Here is a 22,897-nt window from a genome sequence, read left to right as displayed (position 1 = left end):
TTTTGGTTTCACGCAGGCCGCTAACATATAACGGGGTGGGGCCCTAACTAATGAGAGTATCAGAGCATTCGGAGGTGAGTTACATGCAAGGACTTGGTTAAGCGAAAGCCGCTTGGGGTCCCCCCTCTGGAGCGGCGCAGCGGCGAATCGGCAGAGGACGGTTCTAGTTGATTTCATTGTTTATTGCCGGGTTTTGCTGGCCAGCAACCCAACCCACTTGGAATTTGTGGGAGCCAATGGCCCCACGGGATGGAGTCTCAGTGGAATGAGCCGTTTGGTAATCACACCAAAGACCTGAAGTTAGTTGAACCAACTGGTTAACTAACTAGTTAGTTACTTAAACTTAGTTAATTGTTTAATGTTCCGTAGTTTGAGAAAATGAGATGAAAAAGGGAGCTAGAAGCAACGGTATTGCTACGACCCCTGGAACCATGGTTAGCGGAAGAAGCCTCTTGAGGAGTTTGCTGATGGAAATAACTCAAAATTGTTAACCACGCAGTTATGCTAGTTATGTAAGGCTGATTTAACTATGACTACCGCATCTATATTTGACGTTCTACATTTTGATTTAATTCTCCCTCGCTACTTGTGCCTCTAATTGATACAACACGATGATTTTCCAGAAAGTCGGTTATGCATGGATGATATATTTCTAACTTCAAGCTTAAGATCCCTGTCCATGGAACCAAAGAAACCTGGAAATAGAATAGGCCAAAGGGAGTATCATTGTATCTCTTGTTACAATTCTTCCCATTCAATAATTGATTTAGGGGGTCAAGGGGCAGGGCTGGGTTCCGATGAACAAGTATACATTCCATCGGTAGGAGAGTTAACGTAAGTGACTTGGGAGAACGGAGTAATTAGTCAGTTTACTACCGAACCAACGTCAAAAAAATAAAAAATAAAAAATAAAATAAATAAAATGGGTAGGTTCGTCCGTCTCTTTACTGGAAAATGAATACCTATATGGAAGCACATAGAATGTAAATTAAATCAATTAAATCAAATATCTAAGATAAAACATGTGTCAAAAACAACCACCGCTGCCCCGTTCTATATCTCCGCGCCACCAACCACATACGCAATGATACATACGGAGGCACCAGGGTCCTCATCTACTCCGTAAAATGACACTCATCCAACGGCGCATACGCCCCCCAGCCCTCCTCCTCTGACATCTGCAGCACCCCATCATGATCCTCCCCAGGCCTCCCACTAAGCGTATCCACCAACGATTTCAACGTCAACCAGAAGTCATTCTTCGGCCGGCGGCGTTCCCAATCCGTATCCGTCTCCTCCAATCCCCCCTCGCCCGACATCGGCCCAAAAACTACCTCGCCCCCTTTGATCCCAATGACGACACTGGACATCGGATCGGCTGCAATCTCGTTCTTGCTCCGGCCCTGGAACTGCTCTATGTGCTGCACGCATTTAATCGCCATGCGCAACGCGCGCACCCGGTCCATGGGCGACGGCTTCCCGCCCTGCTGGAAGTGGCCGGGCACCGCAGCGCGGGATTCAAAGCGGCCCTTTGCTTCCTCCTTGATCATATCTGCCACTACTTGGGTCGTATACGTTTTCGATACAGTTTCATTGCGTAGGATGATCTTGCCTGCGTGGCTGGCGCCACGGTCTGTGGCGAAGTTATGCCTTAGGTATTCTATATCGCGGGCTAGCATTTTAATGTCGATTCCTTCCTCTGGGATGTAGACTGCGTAGGCGCCCACGGCAAATCCAGCCATGGTGGCAATGTAGCCGGAGCGGCCGCCCTGGGTTTCTATGACGAAGACACGGCGGCGTGAGGAGGAGGCTGATTGCCGGATTACATCGCAGAAGTTAACGAGGGTGTTCAGACATGTATCGCTGCCTAGTGAGTATTCAGTGCCTGGGACGTTATTGGAGATCGTGGCGGGGAGGATGACGAGAGGGATTTTAAAAGCTGGGTACTGTTCGCGGGCCTTGCGCAGCTGGCTAACGGCTGTGAATGCCTCGAAGCCACCGATGACGAAGAGTGCATCGAACTTGTACAGCTCAAAGCATTCAGCTGTCTTGGCCATGTCCGCGGATGGTAGACCGCGATTTGTGCCAATTTCAGAGCCGCCTTCGTTCACCCACGAGTCGGACTCCAGCCATTTAACTTCCCGAACTGAGCCTATTGGTGTATCTGCATGGTGTCGGCATAACCCAGGGAATCCGTTGTAAATGGCAATTGGGGTGTGTCCCCTGGCTAAACAATAGGCTACAGCTGCCCGTGTCGCGGGGTTCATGCCACCCGCTGGCGCTCCAACATGGATAATTGCAATTCGCATACGCTGAAAAAGGAGGGTTTTGGTGTGAGTAAATATAAACAAGTAAAGTACGTTTAGGTAGGAAGCTACACTCACCATGTTTTCAGGAAGTTGCATTTTTGGATGATGAGGGGTCGCGGTGTTGATGTACGCTCTATGATAGGCTTTGAATTCTGCATCTCGCATTGACAGGGCCGTGGCGAAATCCCTGTCCTTGAGAGCCTGGCCGACGGTTTTGGTGACCCGAACGGCTTCGACAAGAGACGAGCGTTCGATTTTATTCTCCCTGAGTGTGATCAGAGGCGAGGGGTCGCCAGGCTTGGCCTCCAGGACCGCCTTGACAGCTTCTATCCCCTGTAAGGTGCCCAGCCACCGATCATAAGCACACGCTGTCCCCCCTCGCTGGGTGTGGCCCAGGACGGTTACGCGCGTATCAAGTTTTAGCCTGTTGTTCAGAACATCTTTAACAGATGAGGAAGATATCTTATTTAGGTTGGCATCTTGCGCGCCCTCGGCCACAATAACAATTGTCCTGCGTTTGCCTCGTTTTCGGTTCTACCACCAGCCGATTTCTGTTAGCCGTTGTTCATTCAATTGCAAAAAATGCCAGTTTCTAGTACCTGGGTGATGATGTCACACATATCGTCTTCCCAGCCATCTCGTGGTGGCCTTTCGGGAATGAATAACCAGTCTGCTCCTGTACTAATGGCAGACATCAATGCCAGCCAGCCACAATTCCGTCCCATAACTTCAATTACGAAGCCACGTTGGTGGGAAGCCGCCGTATCGAAGACCTCATCAACAGCCTCGCATATACGATGGAGCGACGTGTAACAACCAACAGTCGCATCAGTTGTCGACATATCATTATCAATGGACCCAACAATACCCACTATATTCAGCGTTTTAAAATGCATCACCTGCTCATCCGTTAAGTCTCCCCTTTTCACTAATTCATCCAGCAAACCAGGCCATTCCGAGCGGAAGATGTCAGCCCCTGTAAGACTCCCATCGCCACCACATACAACCAAAGCATCAATCCCCCGCAGCACCATGTTCTTCGCAGCCCGCAGGCGGCCATCCCGCTCCATGAATGATTTGCATCTCGCGGAGCCGATCAGAGTACCACCCCGCGAGAGCCAACCACGCACATCTTCCCAATGCATCCGCCTTATCAGGTCCCCACCTCGTACTAGACCCTCATATCCTTCGTGGACAGCATAGGCCTCACAACCGCAATGGATTGACATACGGATAACGGCGCGAACCACACCGTTCATACCCGGGGCGTCGCCACCGCTTGTTAACACGGCAACACGACGGCGTTTGGACTGGCTCACCGGAGACATGTTCGTGACATTTGCCATTGTGATTGCTGATTGAATAAACGGCTATCAGTATCGAGACTTTCGGTAAATTTTATGCCGTAGAGCTGATATTGGGTACACAATGGACAGTATTAAGGATTATGGTGGGAGTTGAAGTGACAGGTGATGGTAGATGCAGCTACGCAACTGAAAGGACCAAAAGGAAACAAAGAAAAATAATAACATCAGAAAATCTAGATATATTCTAGTAAACGTGAAACAGTATTAGACAAACACAAAGACCGCAGACAATTGCAGCTCTGACAGCATAATCATAAGCAGGTGAGCAGGTGAGCAGGTGAGCAGGTGAGCAGGTGAACAGGTGTATCAGCAACGAAGCCCGCAGCGGTTGAGACGAGGGGTTCAGTCTGTTTGGTTTGGCTCGTGCCATTGATTAGTAACCACAAGGATCGGGTGGGGCGGTGCAGATAGTTGGGCTTAGTTAAATCTCCTACTTTGGCTTAGGCAAAGGGCCCGTTGCAGATGGAAAAAGTGGTCTCGGATAAACTCAGCTCCGGATGTACCAAAGAGCAAATTATCTATATAGTTACTATACACGAAGATTGGATATACACCAACCGAAGCTATTCATTTTTGCCCGAGTCCTACTGGGCTACACTTAGTGTCCTAACACACCTCGCAATGTTCCCCTTACAATATCCTAGAGACTAAAAACAGAGCTCTCTTGAGTTATCCTCGATATCCAGCCATAACACCACCATTCAACGATCTCGCATCTTGCTGCCGTTATGGCGGAATCCTTCACCCTCCCGCTGCGCCCCTTGAGCCAGAAACCACTAGACGAATCGGATTCGCTACCTATACGAATAGCCCAGATCAATGCCCAGCGCGGCTCGTTTCGCAACGTGACGGAGCAAAGCCTTCAAGAGGAGATCGAAGCTCGACGCGCCGCAGAGGAGACTGGACAGGAGCTGGACGGGGTTGAATCGCAGGAAGCTAAGCCAACTGATCGGCTCAAGCATGTTTTTAAAAGCCGTGCGCAGATTGTGGACTTTGCAATGTGCGATTCCCTGAGAAAACGACGTTGTCTCAAAAGGAGAGATTATCCTCAGACTGACTGGGATAGAATATAGGCAGGCTCATGCTGAAGCTAACTATGCCCTCGATTTTGTATCACTGCTGCTCTCAAAATACACCCCGCGCCAGGCTGAGATTTCCATGTCACCCTACCTAAAACAAAGTGCCCCACTAGGATCGTTGGAAACAGATGTCGTGAAAGTCCCAGAGAAGACCGCAGCTGCGCAGAAGGAAATTGACAATCTGTCACGAGGGTGGAAGCTAGAAAGCTTTGATGCTGCTGCTAGTAAACTACTGCAGTCTGCCACCCGGTTGGAAGAAGAGGTTGCGGCGGAGACGAAGTACTGGGCTGGGATTTTAGATATCAAGGAGAAGGGCTGGAAAGTTTGCAGACTTCCTCGAGAACGACAAACGCTAGGTGTGCAGTTTGGGTTCTTGGAAGGTTGGTTTCCCCCCCCTTCAAAGTTGACTTGTGATTTAGTTCATCTGGCTAATGAAGGTCTCAAGCCACCCCTTCGTTCCGTGACCGTGGCCTTGCGGCACTTAGGCAAGGTGATGGAGGGCAGCTTACGTTGGACCGGGGATTACAAACATCTAAACCTCGTTCGCTACGTGTCAGGGTGCATCAGGATAACCAAATTGTAGGAGCCTCGAAATTGATTCGCCTAGTATTGTCACCGGACGACCCGATTGAATGTCGTATTCGTTTGGCTAGAGACGCTTTATATGAAGAAGAGCTGTTCCATGAAATCAATAGAGAAGCTCGAACCCTCTTGCAACACGGGGTTGAAAGTAAACAAAATTTGATACAGTTCCAAGCTAATGAGAGCCAACAAATCCTCATTGACATGGTCGGTCTCGAAGACGGTATCTTAGATTTGGACCAGCAAGAACACGTTGAGGATGCTCTTGCTGAGACTGTGGCCCAATCTCTCCGGCTTCTCCTTTCCCATGCTCATCGACTGAAATACCGACGGAGGACCCGGATTCCACCACCAGTCACAGAAAAGCGTCGCCCAGACCCAGAATACTCACTCCTTAAGCCAACTGTAGGTTATCTACAGCACAAATCAGCCCTGCGGTGGCTAAAATCTTTCCTTGACTCTACGACTAAGACATTACAACTTGCTGGGCTGAAATGCAAATATGATACCGCTCCTCTAGTATCCGTACAGCTCCCTCCGATCTCCAGCGGTGCAGGTGCAGCCTTTGAATCAGACAATCCACCCTTCGTCGAGAGACTGGTGGATTCTTTCCTTTCGCCCTTAGAGTCCATCATAACCGGCACGTTTCTCTCTCCAGCTTCCAGCTTCAAAATCCGTGTTACAACCAGCACCAACGCCAACGCCCTAGGTACCGAATTCGAAATAGCCACCAACATCACCTCTGCTCCTAGGTCTAACTCCAAATCATCCCGCACGGGCCTCCGCAGCGATCTTCAGCAAATCATCCTCCATCTCTTCACCATAGACCTTGTCTTCCTCATCCCACACCTAGCTGGTACCTCAGAATCATTCCCATCAACACTGACACAACCAATCAACCACTCTCAACCACCAAAGGACAGTAAAGACGATTTTAACCCCCCAACTCCACTCCCTGAGTCCTATCTAACTTCGTGGGAACCAATATTCCCCGAAAATGGCGAGTTAGCCGCCTTCTCCCCCTCCAAGCGCCGCAGCAAGAAACTCACAATTGACCTACATCCAAACAGGTTAGATGTGCAGTGTCACTGGTTGGACGGACCGGATACTGATTCTGACTATGCATTGTTTGATGGAGCGGTGGATGTCACTGCAAAGTTGAAAGGGCCTCCTAAAGGGTTGATTGCCCATTCGTGGCGTGTTGATGCAAATGACGCCGGGGGTTTCGACTTGCAGGGTGGTGAAAAGATGTTACAGGACGTTTTAAGGGATATGAGTAGGGGAGAGATCAAGGAAGAATTGTGAGTGTAAGATGTATTGAGGTAATTGGTGGATTCTGTTCTGTTTTTAACTAGAGCCCAATCTAAACGACAAAACAAACAGGCGAGATGCAGGTAGATGAAGTCAATCATATATGAAATATGTCCCAATTGGTAATTCTGTAACACGAAATGTAAAATGTATATAATTGACCATCTCGTCGATGATGTCGCCTTTGTTTTCAACCCGACCGGCCAGGATTCCAGCTGACGGTTCTTTTTTAATTCAGCTATATTCTAAAGTGCAGGGTCACACACAAGATAATTCTCCAGGATACCAAATTACCAACTACCATTAATTTCATCCCACCCGCGCACTCCCTTTGAGTGCCAATAGTTACAGTGTCTCTCATATCGTTGTTTGGTTCTGCTGACGGGGACGAGTCAGCATATTCGGGCAACTTGAGTTTCTCGGCTTTCGGCTAGTAGTAGTTAACTTAGTTACTTGTCCGAATTCCTGCCCTAGTTGCCAGCTTGAACTCTCTGTTAACAACATCTTGGTCTCCATCTGTCATTCTACCAACACCATCTCGATACCAATCATAGACGCCTATTAACTCTTAGTTTGTGCCAAGTTTAACCAACTCATCCAAGGTTCATCTCGGTCAACCACCTGGATACCAATCATAGGCTTTTTTTTTACCTCTTTCTGTTTGGTGCCAAGTTTAACATCTGAACTTCGCATCGATAGCAGTAGCGCTAAACCACGGACAAAGCTCCTGGCACACCGCTATCCTTTCCACAGCTATCCTCGATCTTCAGTTCCCAATCTGTTGATAAAGCTGCATATTCCTGTCCTATGGAATATTCAGCATTTTGTGCCTTCTAAGGTGCTCATTGCAGAAAGCGTGATCTAACGGCCTCCGAAGATTGATTTGATCATAGGGGAACCTTGGTCGATTTGCTCTATCTTGTCTGAAAGTCATCGCCGCAAGGGTGAGGGGAAGGTCAGTTACTGTCCACGTTGTTTGTTTCACAAACAACTATCAGAATCAGAAACCGCGGACGTTGCCGGACTTTGTGATTCTGCAATCTCGGGCTGCCTCTGTGGAAGTATTCCTCCAGTTCGTTGTACTTGGCTTCTTTATAATACAACTGGGAAGTATCGCCAAACCATCATCATGACGACTCGGTACCGGGTTGAATGTAGGCCACTACTACTCATATTTTATGATCTTTTTAAGCCTTAACATGACTAACTTCAGATCTACAGATGCTCTTAAGGTCCGTACTGAGCATTTCTCCGCCCTTTGAACAACCTAAGATGTCTCATAGACTTAGAGGAGAACGTATCTTTACCCATGGATGTGACCGCTAATTTTGGGCTCTTCTGGATGATAGTCTCACCGCAGGGATCAGCTAGTGAGTTGCACATATGATTGTAGAGCCATGTGAGCATAGTTGACACTGAATTTGATTAGATTGAATGGATGAAGGTATGGCCACCTTTGAATGTCAATTCTTCCCACTATGGAAATTCAGCGTGGGTAGAGGAACACGCAAACCCTGCCTTCACAATAGAACAGTAACTAATCCCGGATGAAGGGTCTCCTCGCGGTGCCATTCGTTCTGAATTCGCAGCCAACGGCTCTCTACCAAGAGAACAGCCCCAGCCTTGCACTTCTCGCCGCGAAAACTCATGAAAGATATGTAGATATCATGCGTGACGTCGAAAGCCTCATAGATGACCACAGTACTACAACTCCACATATCTCAATTACTGTCTTCTCTCGAGTGTTTAATTGAAATAGGATTATGAAGTTGACTAACCCTCGACATAGGAAACCATCAGAAAAATGGCACAAGCCACCGTTCGAAGTTGAAGCTTCTAGTTCCTAGCATTGGGAATTTCTTTACTCCGCTGCTGTTGGCCGATGCCTTTAAGTATCAGGACAAGATGCGATTTATTAGTAGCCGCCGATTTGTGCCCCCGTCTTTCAATGATATACGGATCATCCTCAATACGGCGCAGATCATGGGGCTTCTTCACGACGGCAAGGTTGAACTTATCACTTTTGATGGCGACGTGACTCTCTACGACGATGGAGCATCGTTGACTGTAGACAACCCTGTAATTCCAAGGATAGTCCGCCTCTTGCGCCATGGCAAAAAGATCGGCATTGTGACTGCAGCCGGCTACACGGATGCACCCAGGTACTACGAGCGTCTACATGGTCTACTCGACATTGTTAACGATTCCCCAGACCTAACTGAGGACCAGAAAAATAGCCTTATTGTCATGGGTGGCGAAAGCAATTTTCTATTTAAATTTGACCACTCTTCTCCTCATTTACTCTGTCCAGTTGAACGTAGTGAGTGGCTTCTGGATGAGATGAAGCTGTGGTCAGAAGAGGATATCAAACAGCTTCTTGATATTGCTGAAACCGCGCTGCGTGATTGCATGACAAACCTAAATCTTCCCGCCACCATTATCCGCAAACCTCGTGCAGTTGGTATATCTCCCCTTCAGGGAAAACGCCTACATCGGGAGCAGCTTGAAGAAACGGTTTTGGTAGCCCAACAAACTGTCGAGCTGTCAGCAGTCGGTCATCGACTCCCGTTCTGTGCATTCAATGGTACGCCAATGAACCTCGAGGTTTCTTTTCTTCGATATTAACACCATGCCAACCCACAAATATTGCTCATAGCATACTAATAAGTATCACTAGGTGGAAACGACGTATTCATTGACATTGGGGATAAATCCTGGGGCGTGCTCGCTTGCCAGCGTTACTTTGGAGGGATAGCTCGGTCCAAAACCCTACATATCGGCGACCAGTTCCTTTCGGCTGGATCTAATGATTTCAAGGTATGATAACGTCTTGTATTCTTTTCTTGCCTCTGTAGTTGTTTAGTTTGGGTCTTCTTCCTTACTAATGTTCTGTAAACACAATCGCTAACCAATCTTACGCTTATCGATTTCTTAATCTCATTAGGCTCGACTCGCATGCACCACCTCTTGGGTTTCTAACCCCGGTGAGACAGTCCAACTGCTTGATGAGTTAAATGCGTTGGAGCACGACATGAAGTGATATCTCCAGCCCCCTCTTTTCTTCTTGGCGGAAGATTTTCATGCAAGATATTCAGCTGCAAGATATCCCTTCTTGTAACTTTCAGGATTGAAATGGCCCATGACTCAACGGTAGCGTATCGCGGCATTGTTTAAGAAAGTTCACGATCAAGGAGAGATTTAAGAGATGCTATGATTGATTTGTCTGTTTCGACCCGCGCCGTACCTGGTGGACTTGCATGTGGGCTCTTTATGTAGCTCAGGGTCAAACCTCCCCAGTGATTATGGATATAGATATAGACAGTCAATAACATATCCACCCTATGCCAGGTTATGAACGTCTAACGCACATCTATATTTGAATAAGCATTAAATTGTATACTCATTTTACCAAATCAACGTTTTCCAAAATTGAATGATAATCTCAAAACTATCAACACTACAATGCTGGGCAACCTGTGTATGACTTGAACTGCTAGATATCATTCACATCCTATCTTGAGATTGTCAGCTTCAGTCAAGAGGAGCATCGTGAATAACCCTGTTCGCTCTGGTTGCAAAGGTTCCCGTGGAAAGAGGACGTCATTGCTACTCCATGTATGTATTTTAATCTAGCTCCATGTAAAGTTCCTAGAGGTTTTCTCCCTGAAAGACTATCTATGTTATCTCATCGGAACATTCCTAATCCCAACAGACAGATGGCGGTATTTTGGCGTGGCTTGTCTGAGGAAATTCTGGTAACATTTGAGCGGGCAAAGGTGGGTTCCATTGGCGACCTGTTTGTCAGACCCAGATCAACATTGTACTCGGGGCAAAATGTATGGGTGAAGACCTTGATTTATTCCTGCTGTTTCTGTGGATAAAGCAGAAATTAAGCAGACATTTTAAAGAGAGTCTCTGAGAAAGATCTTTCTGCATTATTCATCATCTTAAAGTCTGAATTCTTCGAAATGATTGATATTCTTTTTCTTTAAAAGTTGAGTGTCCTTTAAAGATCTTTTACTTACGTGTAGCTGAAGCAGTTAACACCAAGTTAAATTAATACTCATAATTGAAGATTATATATTAGATATAAATGTATAAAGATTGAAGCAGCATTATTTTAATTGATGCCTTCTAAACGATACGACGTGGTAAGTGGCTCAGAATGTAGCTATGTCTCAGGTAATGAAGTGGTGAAATGCATCTTTAGTACTATTTGGAACAGCTAAACTCTAACATGACTTACCACTAAATGAGTTGTACCACTAAACAAGCTGTGTTTTTGTGATGTGCAGCAATTTAATTCTTCAACTTCCACTGCTTTAAGATGTCAAATGAAGAAGCTATTCAACTTGCAATTAAGAATTTAAGAGCTCAAAAGATCAAAAATTACACTACAACTGTTAGAGAGTACTTAATTAATAAAAAAATACTATGCTGATATTATAATAACTTGCAACTCATGCAAAATAAAACAGTCTCTCAACATAAGAAAAAGTTTTCAAATCAGCAAGAACAAAAGCTTTTGCTTTATATAAAAAAGCTTGCAGCTCACAGCTTTGCTTTTACATCTCAAATTATTCAAAATCTCATTGTGAAAAATTGTTAAAAAATTTGTTAAAATTCTATAAGTGAGATGCTTTACTAAGTGCTATAAGACTCAAATTCAAAGAATTCATATTCATGACATTGATTAAAAACATAAGATAGCAGATAATTCTATTGATTTTAAATATTATTTTCAGCTAGTATTTTAATCTTTTGCTTGTTTTCTTGTACTAAGTTCTTTATAGACTCTTGTTAACTATTTTATTATATAACTATATAATTAAATAAGAAGATTGAAAAATACAATATTAAATTATCAAATATCTATAATTTTGATGAAAAAAGCTTTTTAATTGACATCAGTCAGATTATTAAGCAGATTATTTCAGTTGAAGCTATGAAGATAAAATAAATTACTATAGTTCAAAATAATAGCTATGAATTTATTTCTCTACTTACAGTAATATGTGCATATGAAACAGCTCTTTTATTTTTTCTATTTATTAAAAAAAGTCTTATGATATATTATATATATAATTAGAGAATCTAAATGAGAATAATATAGCTTATTTTGCAGTTTCTAAGAAAGATTGAAGTAATGATAACTATGAGTTTAACTAACTGAAGTGAATTTTTGATGAGTATATTAAAATTAAAGCAGATTGCAGAAGAAGTCTTTTTATTTTAGATGAATACTCTTCTTATATCATTATAAGATTTATTAATTTTGTAGATTAAAATTAAATTCTTTTTATAATATTATCTTCATATTTAACTTATTAACTCTAATTTTTAAATATTAACATCTTTAATTCTCTAGTAGAAGTATACTTTTATAGTGTCAATAATCTTCTTTATAGTGAATTTGAATTTATTCAAATAATAAAAAGAAGTTTTTTATCAATCTTTAATTTTATATGAAATCAATCTTTAATGATTAAGAATATTCAATTTATATTTACTGTTACTGATATTTATTTTTTTATTTTTGAGTGTATTCTTTATTGATTTATAAAATAATTTATAGTTTCACTCAATCCAGCTTTAACTGACATTGTTACATTTACAACTACTTATACTCTTCAACATAATATTAAAAAAATTTGAATTCAACAGAGTCTATTCTCTAAAGACATGAAAAAAGTTATACATACTAGTGAGAAGTTTGTTTTTGAAAAGAAAATACTTGTACATAAGAATAAAACTTTAATTAAAACTTTATACAATAAAAAGAAATAATGACAGTATGAAAAATTCTTAAATTTATTGAATTTGAAGCAGCAGTCTAATCAGACTTGATTCTTTTCATCATTTAAAATTTAATAAGTTCATGGGAGAATTCAAAAAGCAAATCATGAAAAAAAGAAGAAAGCTGCTTAATAAGTTTAAAAGTGACTACAATGTAATTTCTAAAAAGCATATAAAGCTGAAGAAACTCTGTAAAAATGAATTGAATAACAAGTAGCTTAGATAGCAGCTTACAAAGTCTGTGAGAAAGAGAAGATTAGAAAGACAGAGCAGCACAAAGCTCAGCAGCTTGCTAGAGAGGCTTGAAAAAGTCAGCTTGAAGCTGAGAAGCAAGAACAGACTTTTACTCATGCTATAAAGTGAAAATCAGTTAGTTCAACTATAGTTACTTCAAAGTAACGACAAAAGCAAATATCTACAGTAGATTCTAATTCTTTAAACTCTATCTGATCTTCCAGTCTAGAAAATGAGGTCAATCTCAATCCTCTGGAGCAGCTTACTGCTGCTTCTACTACTAATTCAGAAATTAATACTTCTTTGATCAATCTTCTTACTTCATGTCATATCTTCTATCATGACCATGTCCTCTAGCCAAACACATATCTGTTTTATTAAATCATCTATTTTGTATGGAACTAGAGAATACTCTCATTACTATTTAATAATCTAAATAAGATTTATTTTGTTGTTGTGGAATTAATTAAATTCTAGCAAGTTGAGACAGTTTTGCTGAGAGCAGCTCATTTAGTGATATTGGCTCATTTAGTGGTAAGTCACGTTATATGGAGGTGAAACAGCCACCGGGGTAATAGTTAATCCGTGCCGACAAAAAAACCATTTCAGCCGCCGGGTTTAACGACAAAACCGACACCAACCAACTACGGAGTGCATCAACGGACTATTCACCCTGCTTTTTATATTTCCCGGAAGGTCCCCAGCTCTCCTCGGTTCATTGCTGTAGCTGCTGTCCCCATGCTGCAGGATCCTAGTTGTGCAGGGAAGCCGCTTGTTACCCGCTATTAGCCCACGCTCTTCCGGTTCGGATCTCACCTTTGCCCTGACTGGCACTATTTCCTTCACTCTGCTATGGATGTGGTTCTATGGCCTGGAATGGAAACACTAAATCAGTAGCTTTCCTAGCCCAGCTACTAAAGGTTGGCTGCGGGAAAAAAAATATCCACGTTTACTGTTGAATTCCTGCATCACCCATCTATTGGGCGGATAATCCGATGTTACCGAATTTCTCCTTGACCATTATACCGATGGAAGAAGACATATTGGACGATGTCTGTTTCACCCCCCCTTTCGGTCTCGTCATCTCCAGCTCCTCCTGATGCTGGTCAACCCCTTGCGGCCCGACAGCTCCAGAACAACATCGTCAGCATCATTAACAGCCAGGATCATGGGTCTGCGCTACAGCCGAATCCGACATCATCTGCGTCCCCCACGACAGCCCTTCCCCTAACCCCACTAGAGTCCTCTTTGGCTCTCATGTCGTCAACAACTCCTCCTTCGTCCCCTTCAATTGTCTGTTCACAAATGTCTTCTACCCCTCAGTCCCTCAGTGAAACCTCTTCTCTCTTTGCCATGGCGACGTTTGTTGGGCGTCTCTTCTTCCTGATCTTTCAGGTCATACCCAGCGTCCTATACTGGATTATTACCTTCTCTACAATCACCCTTCCAACTTGTTTATTTACTCTATTTTCTATGAGCCTAACATTTACCATGAACTTCACAACGCTGTACGTATTTCCCCGCTTTGAGAAGTTCCCCCTTGAATATTTTGTTGGAGATTGAAGTTACTAATGCGCTGTGTATCTCAGCCTTGTCATCCTTGTGGTCTTGGTGTCAACAATCAGCTGGTTTGTCCGCTACCGGTTTTTGAATGTGTACTCCCGCCTGCCACCTGAGCCGCAACGAAAAGCGCCCCAAATCGATCTCTTCCCAGATACCCAGGATGGCGATTCTAAACCTGGACTAGCCAATTACCTCGACGAGTTTCTCAGTGCAATTAAAGTGTTTGGATACCTTGAACGCCCTGTTTTTCATGAATTGACGCGGACCATGCAAACGAGGAAATTGATTGCCGGGGAAACCCTGTTGTTGGAAGAAGAGAAAGGATTCTGCCTAGTTGTGGATGGTGCTGTTCAGATATTCGTCAAATCCATTCGGGAGTGCCAGAATGATCACAGCAAAAGCAGCCCAAGCGCTAGCCATGATGCAGAGGATTCAATGGAGGAAGACGAAGGCAATGACGGTCACAAACATCAGGGATATCAATTACTAACTGAGGTCAAGAATGGAGCCTCTATGTCGTCTCTATTCTCTATATTATCACTTTTCACTGAGGATGTCAAGTTAAGGCACACTGAGGACATGGAATCCGGAACCCCTAGCATCGACCCGACTCGTGCAGGGTCTACTCCCTTGACCCCTTCCCCATTCGTGGAGAATCCGACAGCGTCGACGTTTCAGGAATTTAGAGGGAATCCCCCGCCCATAAATGGAAATCCAACCCCACTACCTGCTGTTCCGCACCTCGCACTTGAAGACAGTCATTCACTTTTGCAAAATGAACCCACCACCCATGAATATAAACGCAGGAAATCGCGGAAAATGGATCAGAAAAAATCTGTCCATCCAGACATCGTGGCACGCGCGATGGTAGACACCACCATTGCCATCATCCCTGCAAGCGCTTTTCGCCGCCTAACCCGGGTCTATCCTCGAGCAACGGCGCATATAATCCAGGTAATTCTTACCAGACTCCAACGGGTTACATTCGCTACGGCGCATTCATACCTAGGCTTGACTACGGAAGTCCTGAGTATTGAGAGACAGATGAATAGATACACCTCATATGACCTTCCGAATCATCTTCGCGGAGCAGCGCTAGGCAGGCTAAAGGATAAATTTACAAAAGAGAGAGATCGCCTAGGTCCAGAGGAGGGTACAAAAGGGATTGCTCTTCACAATCCTTCCGTTTCGAGGAGGCGCCGATCGAGTAGCGCTTTGCGGAAGGACGCTGCATTATACGCTAAAATCTCTTCCGCTCACGCCAGGCATCCAGTTCACGATGTAACACGCTTCCCTGAAAAGGAAGCCAATGGCGTGAGTCCGGGAGACTTACTTTCTACCATTCAACTTTCTCGTTATGGCCCTCGTTACGGATACGATCGTCTGAAGGGTTTCACTCAAGAGCATTCTACGACTTTAAATAGTCCCGCAACTCCCTTCCCATCCCCTGCTTTACACGGGAAACCTCCCCCTTTTAGCCTAATTAGTCAAAGTCCCTCATATTACGTGCAGGAGTCGATTGACGAGGATTACATTTTCCGCGAGTCTATCCTCGATTGTATGGTAAAAGCTCTCGGCCTTACAGGAAGCACAAACGAGGCACTACGAAAATCCCATAACTCGGGAGATGCATCTCCACAACTAGTCTCATACGATTTCAAACGTCAGAAGGCTGCCTTTAACAATGCCTTTGGTTTTATAGATCCGTACGATTCATTCGGCGATGCGGATTCTGAATCGCTCATGTCTATGTCTGTTACCAGCGCTGGAGGGACTTCGCCTATTGTCAATCTTAAGGCGGAGCTGCGGGACGAGATAGAAATTGTATTTTTCCCGAAAGGTTCATTACTTGTCGAACAAGGGGAGCGGAGCCCAGGTCTTTATTATGTTATCGACGGGTTTTTGGACGTTGGCATACCAGTCAATGACAAAAGCGAGGACCTTTTGCGACCTTGTGATTCGTCACGTCTTGAATCAGCCAGAATGCCTAAACCACTTAAACGACCCGCCGCTTCTCGAGCTTCATCTTCCATAAGGGGTGGCCAAATTCAGCGGAGGGGACCCGTGACACGCACATCCTTATATATGGTAAAGCCCGGCGGCATTGATGGCTATGTTGGGTCCATTACTTCCTCTAGATCTTTTACGGACGTTACAGCAAAAACAGACGCTTATGTTGGCTTTCTTCCTCGGGCGTGTCTCGAAAGGATCGCTGACAAGCATCCACTTGTGCTTTTAACGATGGCGAAGCGCCTTACTACGGTCCTTCCTCGCCTAATTTTGCATATTGATTTTGCTCTGGAATGGGTTCAAGTTAACGCCGGCGAAGTTATTTATCACCAAGGCGATGAAAGCGATGCGATCTACATTGTCCTTAATGGTCGTCTTCGGTCTCTTTGGGAGAAAGGTGATGGTAAAGTGAGCGTCATGGGAGAGTACGGTCAAGGTGATAGTGTCGGGGAGTTGGAAGTTATGACTGAGTCGACGCGGCCCGCTACCCTCCATGCCATCCGTGATACTGAACTAGCAAAATTCCCGAAAACTCTGTTCAATAGCCTTGCACAGGAACATCCCAACATTACCATCCAAATCTCCAAACTGATCGCCCAGAGAATGAAGCACATTATTCTTAACCCGCTTATAGAGAAGCCCAATGACAAAGGCATTCAAGAAAGCGCGATGACTGGAACCTCTACTTTAAATCTCCGCACTGTTGCCATTTTGCCAGTCACTGCTGGTGTCCCCGTTGTAGAATTTGGGAACCGCCTTTTGAATGCATTTAACCAGATTGGTGTCACCAACGGGGTTGCTGCTCTACATCAAGCGGATATCCTCAATCATTTGGGCCGCCATGCATTCAGCAGAATGGGTAAGTTGAAACTATCCCAGTATCTAGCAGATTTGGAGGAGAGATATGGTATGGTACTTTATGTTGCAGATACAAATGTGAATGCTCCCTGGACCCAAACTTGCATTACCCAGGCAGATTGTATCCTTTTGGTCGGGGTCGCTGAGGGCTCCCCTAGTATTGGCGAATATGAACGATTCCTTCTTGGTATGAAAACTACTGCTAGGAAGGAACTCGTACTCCTGCATCTGGATAGATACTCGCCCCCAGGGCTTACCAGACAATGGCTAAAAAATCGCATGTGGATCAACGGCGGACACCATCATATCCAAATGTCGTTTCGTTTAACGACAGAGCCATCCAATCCTGTAACCAAGCGCTTTGGTACCGTATTGAAACAACGGGTGCAGGTTCTGCAGGCTGAGTTACAAAAGTACACCTCTCGTCGCATTCACCAGACTCCTCTATACTCAGCAACCACTCCATTCAAAGGCGATTTCCACCGGCTTGCTCGTCGGCTTTGTGGTAAATCTGTTGGGCTTGTTCTTGGCGGCGGAGGGGCAAGGGGAATTGCTCATGTAGGGGTGATCAAGGCTCTGGAAGAAGCGGGCGTCCCCATCGATATAATTGGAGGTACATCAATAGGTGCTTTTATTGGCGCACTCTATGCGAGAGATGCCGATGTTGTGCCCCTCTATGGTCGTGCAAAGAAATTCGCCGGCCGCATGGGAAGCATATGGCGATTCGCTCTTGACCTCACCTATCCATCGGCTTCATACACAACCGGGCATGAATTTAATCGTGGCATTTTCAAAGCTTTTGGCGACAGCCAAATCGAAGACTTCTGGCTCGAATTCTACTGCAATACCACCAATATCAGCAAATCGTGCAACGAATTCCACACGTCGGGCTATGTATGGCGTTACGTGCGAGCGTCGATGTCACTAGCTGGTCTCCTCCCACCCATGTGCGACGAAGGCAACATGCTCCTCGACGGCGGTTATGTCGACAACCTCCCCGTTTCCCGAATGAAATCGCTTGGCGCAAACGTCATTTTCGCCATTGATGTCGGCTCTATCGACGATAATACCCCACAGGCTTACGGTGACTCACTTTCCGGCTTCTGGGCCCTGGTCAACCGTTGGAACCCTTTCTCCTCCCTCGCTAATCCGCCCACCCTTGCCGAAATCCAAGCCCGTCTTGCCTACGTGTCCTCCTTCAGTGCGTTGGAGACCGCGAAAAACACTCCAGGTTGTTTGTACATGCGACCCCCAATTGATGCATTTGGAACGCTAGATTTTGCCAAGTTCGACGAGATTTATAAGATCGGATATGCGTATGGACGCGAGTTTTTGGAACGGTTGAAGAATGAGGGTGGCCTTCCGATTCCAGACGAAACTGAGGAGAAAAAGAATTTAAGGAGGACTATGGCGCCTAGGAGGGCCAGCATCTGACTTTATTTTTTATATTTTATTGCAAGAATCCTTTTGGCATATATTGGCGTTTCAATACACATATGTTCGTACATACAGTTCACTCTCAACCTTCAACTAGATCGATCGCCCATTCATTTCCGGTCAATCTTGCCAAACGATTTCAACGTCATACCTCGCGCTTGGCTAACAACTTGTTGTCCGTATATAGGGCGCGGGCTTCCTTTTTTTGGGTATCACATGAGATGTATCTATTTCGTTCTATACGGAGGTTCAATTATGATCTAAACTTCCTGTATTTTTTATATTCTGTGTAGTTCTTCCCAGAGTTTTAATTTATTTATATTTTTTTTGTGTGCGTGTGTGTGTGTTGGGGGGGGTGGGGGGGGACAGTGTATATGTTATTGTCGATTCAGCATTGTTTAATGTGTATATACATGAATGAATGAATGAATGAATGCATATGTATTTGGATATGTGCATGTTTCTGAACAATCATATCTCAGATCACACTCATGAAAATGAGTTTCAACTAATATAAATGATGATTTTCCTTCTGATGATAAAACGAACAGCTAATTATGAACTAAGAATTCAAGGAAAAGTGAAAGAGAAAGACGGTGAGACATGAACAAAACCAGTATCCTTATTCCAGAAGGCAACCGGGTCCAATATAGGCAGGACATGTAGGAGTAGTAGTTAGTGCAGGGCAGCAAGTAGAACGAAGGGCGAGTTTTTCAACTCTAAGCTATCCCTCCTATTCAATATATCTTAACTCTTTGGCGCTGTCCACAGCGACTTCGAGCGCGTCCAGGTTTCTATTTGAGTCCCGTTTTCAGGCTTCAACCCCGTATCTGGCTCCAACTCCCCTTGATTGCCCCGCTCGCTTCCCCGCTTCCCCGCTTACGAAGACCCGGGTTATCCACTTTGTCTTCATCTTCCTCCACCTTCACTTCCGCCCGCTTATCTTTACCGACACCCTTATTTTTACCACCTTCCCCTTCTTCGCAAGATTCACCCTCCTCGCCATCGCTACTGGTTGGCGCAACAAGCATACTTGCATCCGTACCCTCCCCGGTAGAAAAATGCCCCGAATCAATCTCACTGGTCACACTAGCCTTCCCTGAAATGGGTTCCCATGCCCCCTCTGTTCCGACAAAACCGGACGATGCTGACTGTTCCAGAACCACCGATGGGTTATCCTGGCTTCGATTCCGGCTGCGGAAGGTCTGGCCTGAACGGCTTCTAGAGCTGGAATCGGTTTCAACAGCGCTCTCAGACTCTTGGATCCCAGCGAGCACCTTTTTTGTCTCACTTTCTTGGCCATTCCACGCGCCACAGGATCCGCAGCGCCAACGTCCGATTTCTTGTAGGGTTCGGACACCTGGGGCCGCTTGACCGTTGACAAGACGGCAATTTGTACAGATTAGTGCCAGGCGATTTTTCGCTAGTGTTTCGTCTTCGCCAAGTAACACATCTAGGATTCGATCGTACCAGTGAGGTTGAAGAGTGTTATAGTTCTGTTGTTGGGCTGTTGGTATCGTATTACGCGTGAAACTGAATTCGTCCATAGTTTCTGGAGGCCACTGCACGGGATTGTGCGGATATGGAGTGGGATTTAGATTAGATGGGTCTGGAGGTCCCCGCTGGTCAGACATGGGTGGAGATCGGATTGGAGTAGTTGGCAGGGAGTCAGGCTGCGGTCGTGGTATGTTTGCAGTTGGAGGCGGGGAGATACCCGTTCTACCACTCGAAATTGGGTGTGAGAGTGATGTTCTTATCTTCGGGTCCCTCTTTTTCCCACTGGGCCCGCCGCTGCCCTGACCGGAAGCCGCCCCTTTCTGGGAACCAGAGCGTTTGTGAAAGTCCCCGCCATATTTCTCTAAAAGCTGCTGCGTGGAGTTATACTTAGTAGCCTCCTTGAGTTTCTCAATTGTTGCATCCCGTTGTTTGTGCAGTTCCTCCAAATGTTTTTGCGCGCCGGAGATGCGATAATGGTAGTATTTATCGAGACCCAGCCGTATAGCATAAATCCTACCAAAGTTAGAACATTTGTAGACAGAAAAATAGCATCATAACATGGGGACTTACAAAACTGGTCCACCAACCACAGCGAAGTATTCAACTGCTCCCCAATATTGCCATCCTAGCACAAGGGTGATAATGATCGAGTAGAGGATGTAAGCAAACGAAGTATATAAGGTCCAGAGGACTCTGTATTGTCTAGAGCGTTGTCTATGAGTATCTAGCCGGGCGATCGCCTCTGAGATCTTTGCAGATAATGTAGAGAGTGTCTTTTCAAACTCTGCTGGTGAGGTATTAGAACCCTGCATCGAGAAATGCATCAGCTCCTGAGCTCAACCAAGTTCGGAGAATGCGGGGCAACAGTTGGATAATACCTTCCATGGCCAAAGGGACACCATGGCTGCTGGGCCTTCAGCTAATTAGTATCATTTCTGCACATTTCTATGCCGGGCTGAGAGACGTGGAAGACGTCTGGTTGTTGGTAGAAGTTCCAAATGATGCGCCTTGCAAAACTGTTTGTGATTTCGAGTTGGACAAAACTGCCTGACGTCATGTGATTCACTTAAGTAAGCTACTGGAACTATGCCACAGCAACAATTGTTCAGGGGTTTTCTGCGAGACCCTTGCTTAAAAAGGCACATACATATATATTACTTGAAACAGTGTCATTATTGAGGCATGTGGATATGTGACTTCCTGTCTAAACTCGATGGGCAGAAAAATAACAGTATGAAACTCAGTTCGTGAGTCATAAGGAAACCAAATAAGAGGCTGTGCGAAAGTGAAGTGGAGAGAGGATGTGCGGAAAGGGAATGAAAATTATAGGGAATCGAAAAAAAGAAAAAAAAAAGGAAACCAAAATGAAAAAGAAGAAAAAGAAAAAGAAAAAGAAGGGACAAATGTGAATATTATATACCAAGTCTCAATACCCGTCTCATTGCGCGATCACTCATGGAAATAGAAAATAATATGAACACGCCCCACCCTACATTACCGAACAGCAAGAGTTCTGTTTCTTTGCCTGAGCAGCAAACGCCCTGCTCTGCATGCTCAAATTGTCGCTCTTCGCGATGAGACTATCGAGCTTCTCCCCTCGCTCCAGCATTTTATCAACGGTCTGATATAGCACCTGCTTAGTGTCATCCAGCTGCTGCTGGATTTTTGCAAGCTCATCAGCCTTGCCTGGATCTTGAGCATATTCCTTGAGTTTGCTTTTAGCTTTCACAACTGCTTCATCATAGATTCCAAGTTTACTCCGCTCCACACTCGATCTCTTTTGGAGTGTTAAATCAAAATCTTGTGGTACTGCAAAGTCCTTTCTGATCTTCAGCTGAACTCCTTTCGCAATACTCCTTGCGATTTGCTCAGAATAGGAAGGCCGGGCGACTACGACAGTGGCGGGACGGTCATGGGGTTTAAAGCAGTATAGAACGCCGACATTCTGGCTGTCTGCGTCATCTTTGATAACGGTAACAGCAGTATCATTAACAGTGGCCTTTTCCAGGAGAGTTTTGCATACAAATGTGATTAACTCGAGTTGGCTGCAGGAATCGTAACGTCAGCGTTGCCGTTTTATCAACATTTGCAAAATGACAGGGATCGCGACTGGGGTAAGAAGTGGGAAACAGCAGATATGTTCATACTACACACCTTTTTCGGATGAACCTGGTAAGTATGGAATCAACAATGGAATCTGCGCCGTAAAGCTCCTCCGGAGGCTGCCCTCTGTCGTTACTGAAGAACTGTTTACACATTGGAATATATTAGCATGGTCTTGGACAGGACAGTAAATAAACACATTTAGAATCGAACATACCCCAATATAGATGATATCCCCTGTCGTGGTCATGATTGGGAGAAGATGATATGTCGTCCCTGTCCCGGATCGAAGTGTAAATTAGGACACCAAGGAGGGTATTTGACAACTAGGGGGGTACAGGAGGGGGATTCGTGTCAGTTAAGAAATTAGATCGGAAGAAATAAGCGTATGTACAGAAGCAGGAAGCGATCTCTGCCAGATTATTCTAGAGCAAGCACCAGCAACAACTAAACAGAATACGGGGAGACGAGGGACGTTGCGATGGGTATGTCTGATGCCTGGAACGTTTGGCAGATTCCAAGCCGACCGCCGCTTTGGCAGTATCAGGGAAGGCCAAGCTAATAGCCGCTAGGCGAGCGTTAACTGACGGCTAGTCTCTTTAGGGCTAGGCCTTGCTGCGTTATCCGCATTCACGGACATCGAAGGATTTCACGTCCCCTAAAAGCAAGATAAGTTGTTAACAGACATTTATTCCGCCCTGGATTATGTGCTTAGTTTTATTTGGAGAGCCATTTCCATCTCAATACCAGA

General features: G+C 45.0%; 6 protein-coding genes across 6 annotated transcripts; 3 read left to right on the top strand and 3 right to left on the bottom strand.

Annotated features, from left to right (window-relative positions):
• Positions 1–1,115: 1,115 nt before the first annotated feature.
• On the bottom strand, positions 1,116–3,655 carry PADG_00192 (6-phosphofructokinase; the record flags this gene model as incomplete). Its single annotated transcript, XM_010757942.1, has 3 exons — positions 1,116–2,312; positions 2,385–2,843; positions 2,909–3,655. 3 exons carry the CDS (start codon positions 3,653–3,655, stop codon positions 1,116–1,118), a joined length of 2,403 nt encoding a protein of 800 aa, XP_010756244.1.
• A 749-nt stretch (positions 3,656–4,404) lies between these two features.
• PADG_00191 (uncharacterized protein) lies at positions 4,405–6,642 on the top strand (the record flags this gene model as incomplete). Its single annotated transcript, XM_010757941.1, has 3 exons — positions 4,405–4,676; positions 4,750–5,135; positions 5,201–6,642. 3 exons carry the CDS (start codon positions 4,405–4,407, stop codon positions 6,640–6,642), a joined length of 2,100 nt encoding a protein of 699 aa, XP_010756243.1.
• Positions 6,643–8,195: 1,553 nt separating this feature from the next.
• Positions 8,196–9,688, top strand: PADG_00190 (IMP 5'-nucleotidase; the record flags this gene model as incomplete). Its single annotated transcript, XM_010757426.1, has 4 exons — positions 8,196–8,349; positions 8,438–9,232; positions 9,326–9,465; positions 9,593–9,688. The coding sequence occupies 4 exons, from the start codon at positions 8,196–8,198 to the stop codon at positions 9,686–9,688; spliced, it is 1,185 nt and encodes a 394-aa protein (XP_010755728.1).
• A 4,040-nt stretch (positions 9,689–13,728) lies between these two features.
• Positions 13,729–18,543, top strand: PADG_00189 (lysophospholipase NTE1; the record flags this gene model as incomplete). Its single annotated transcript, XM_010757425.1, has 2 exons — positions 13,729–14,186; positions 14,268–18,543. The coding sequence occupies 2 exons, from the start codon at positions 13,729–13,731 to the stop codon at positions 18,541–18,543; spliced, it is 4,734 nt and encodes a 1,577-aa protein (XP_010755727.1).
• An 821-nt stretch (positions 18,544–19,364) lies between these two features.
• PADG_00188 (uncharacterized protein) lies at positions 19,365–20,945 on the bottom strand (the record flags this gene model as incomplete). Its single annotated transcript, XM_010757940.1, has 3 exons — positions 19,365–20,556; positions 20,614–20,849; positions 20,922–20,945. 3 exons carry the CDS (start codon positions 20,943–20,945, stop codon positions 19,365–19,367), a joined length of 1,452 nt encoding a protein of 483 aa, XP_010756242.1.
• Positions 20,946–21,532: 587 nt separating this feature from the next.
• PADG_00187 (palmitoyltransferase YKT6) lies at positions 21,533–22,396 on the bottom strand (the record flags this gene model as incomplete). Its single annotated transcript, XM_010757939.1, has 3 exons — positions 21,533–22,088; positions 22,198–22,289; positions 22,364–22,396. The coding sequence occupies 3 exons, from the start codon at positions 22,394–22,396 to the stop codon at positions 21,533–21,535; spliced, it is 681 nt and encodes a 226-aa protein (XP_010756241.1).
• Between the last annotated feature and the right edge of the window lie 501 nt (positions 22,397–22,897).

Source organism: Paracoccidioides brasiliensis, assembly GCF_000150735.1.
Source record: "Paracoccidioides brasiliensis Pb18 unplaced genomic scaffold supercont2.1, whole genome shotgun sequence".
NCBI lineage: Eukaryota > Fungi > Ascomycota > Eurotiomycetes > Onygenales > Ajellomycetaceae > Paracoccidioides > Paracoccidioides brasiliensis.
This window is presented reverse-complemented; position numbering and strand designations above follow the sequence as displayed.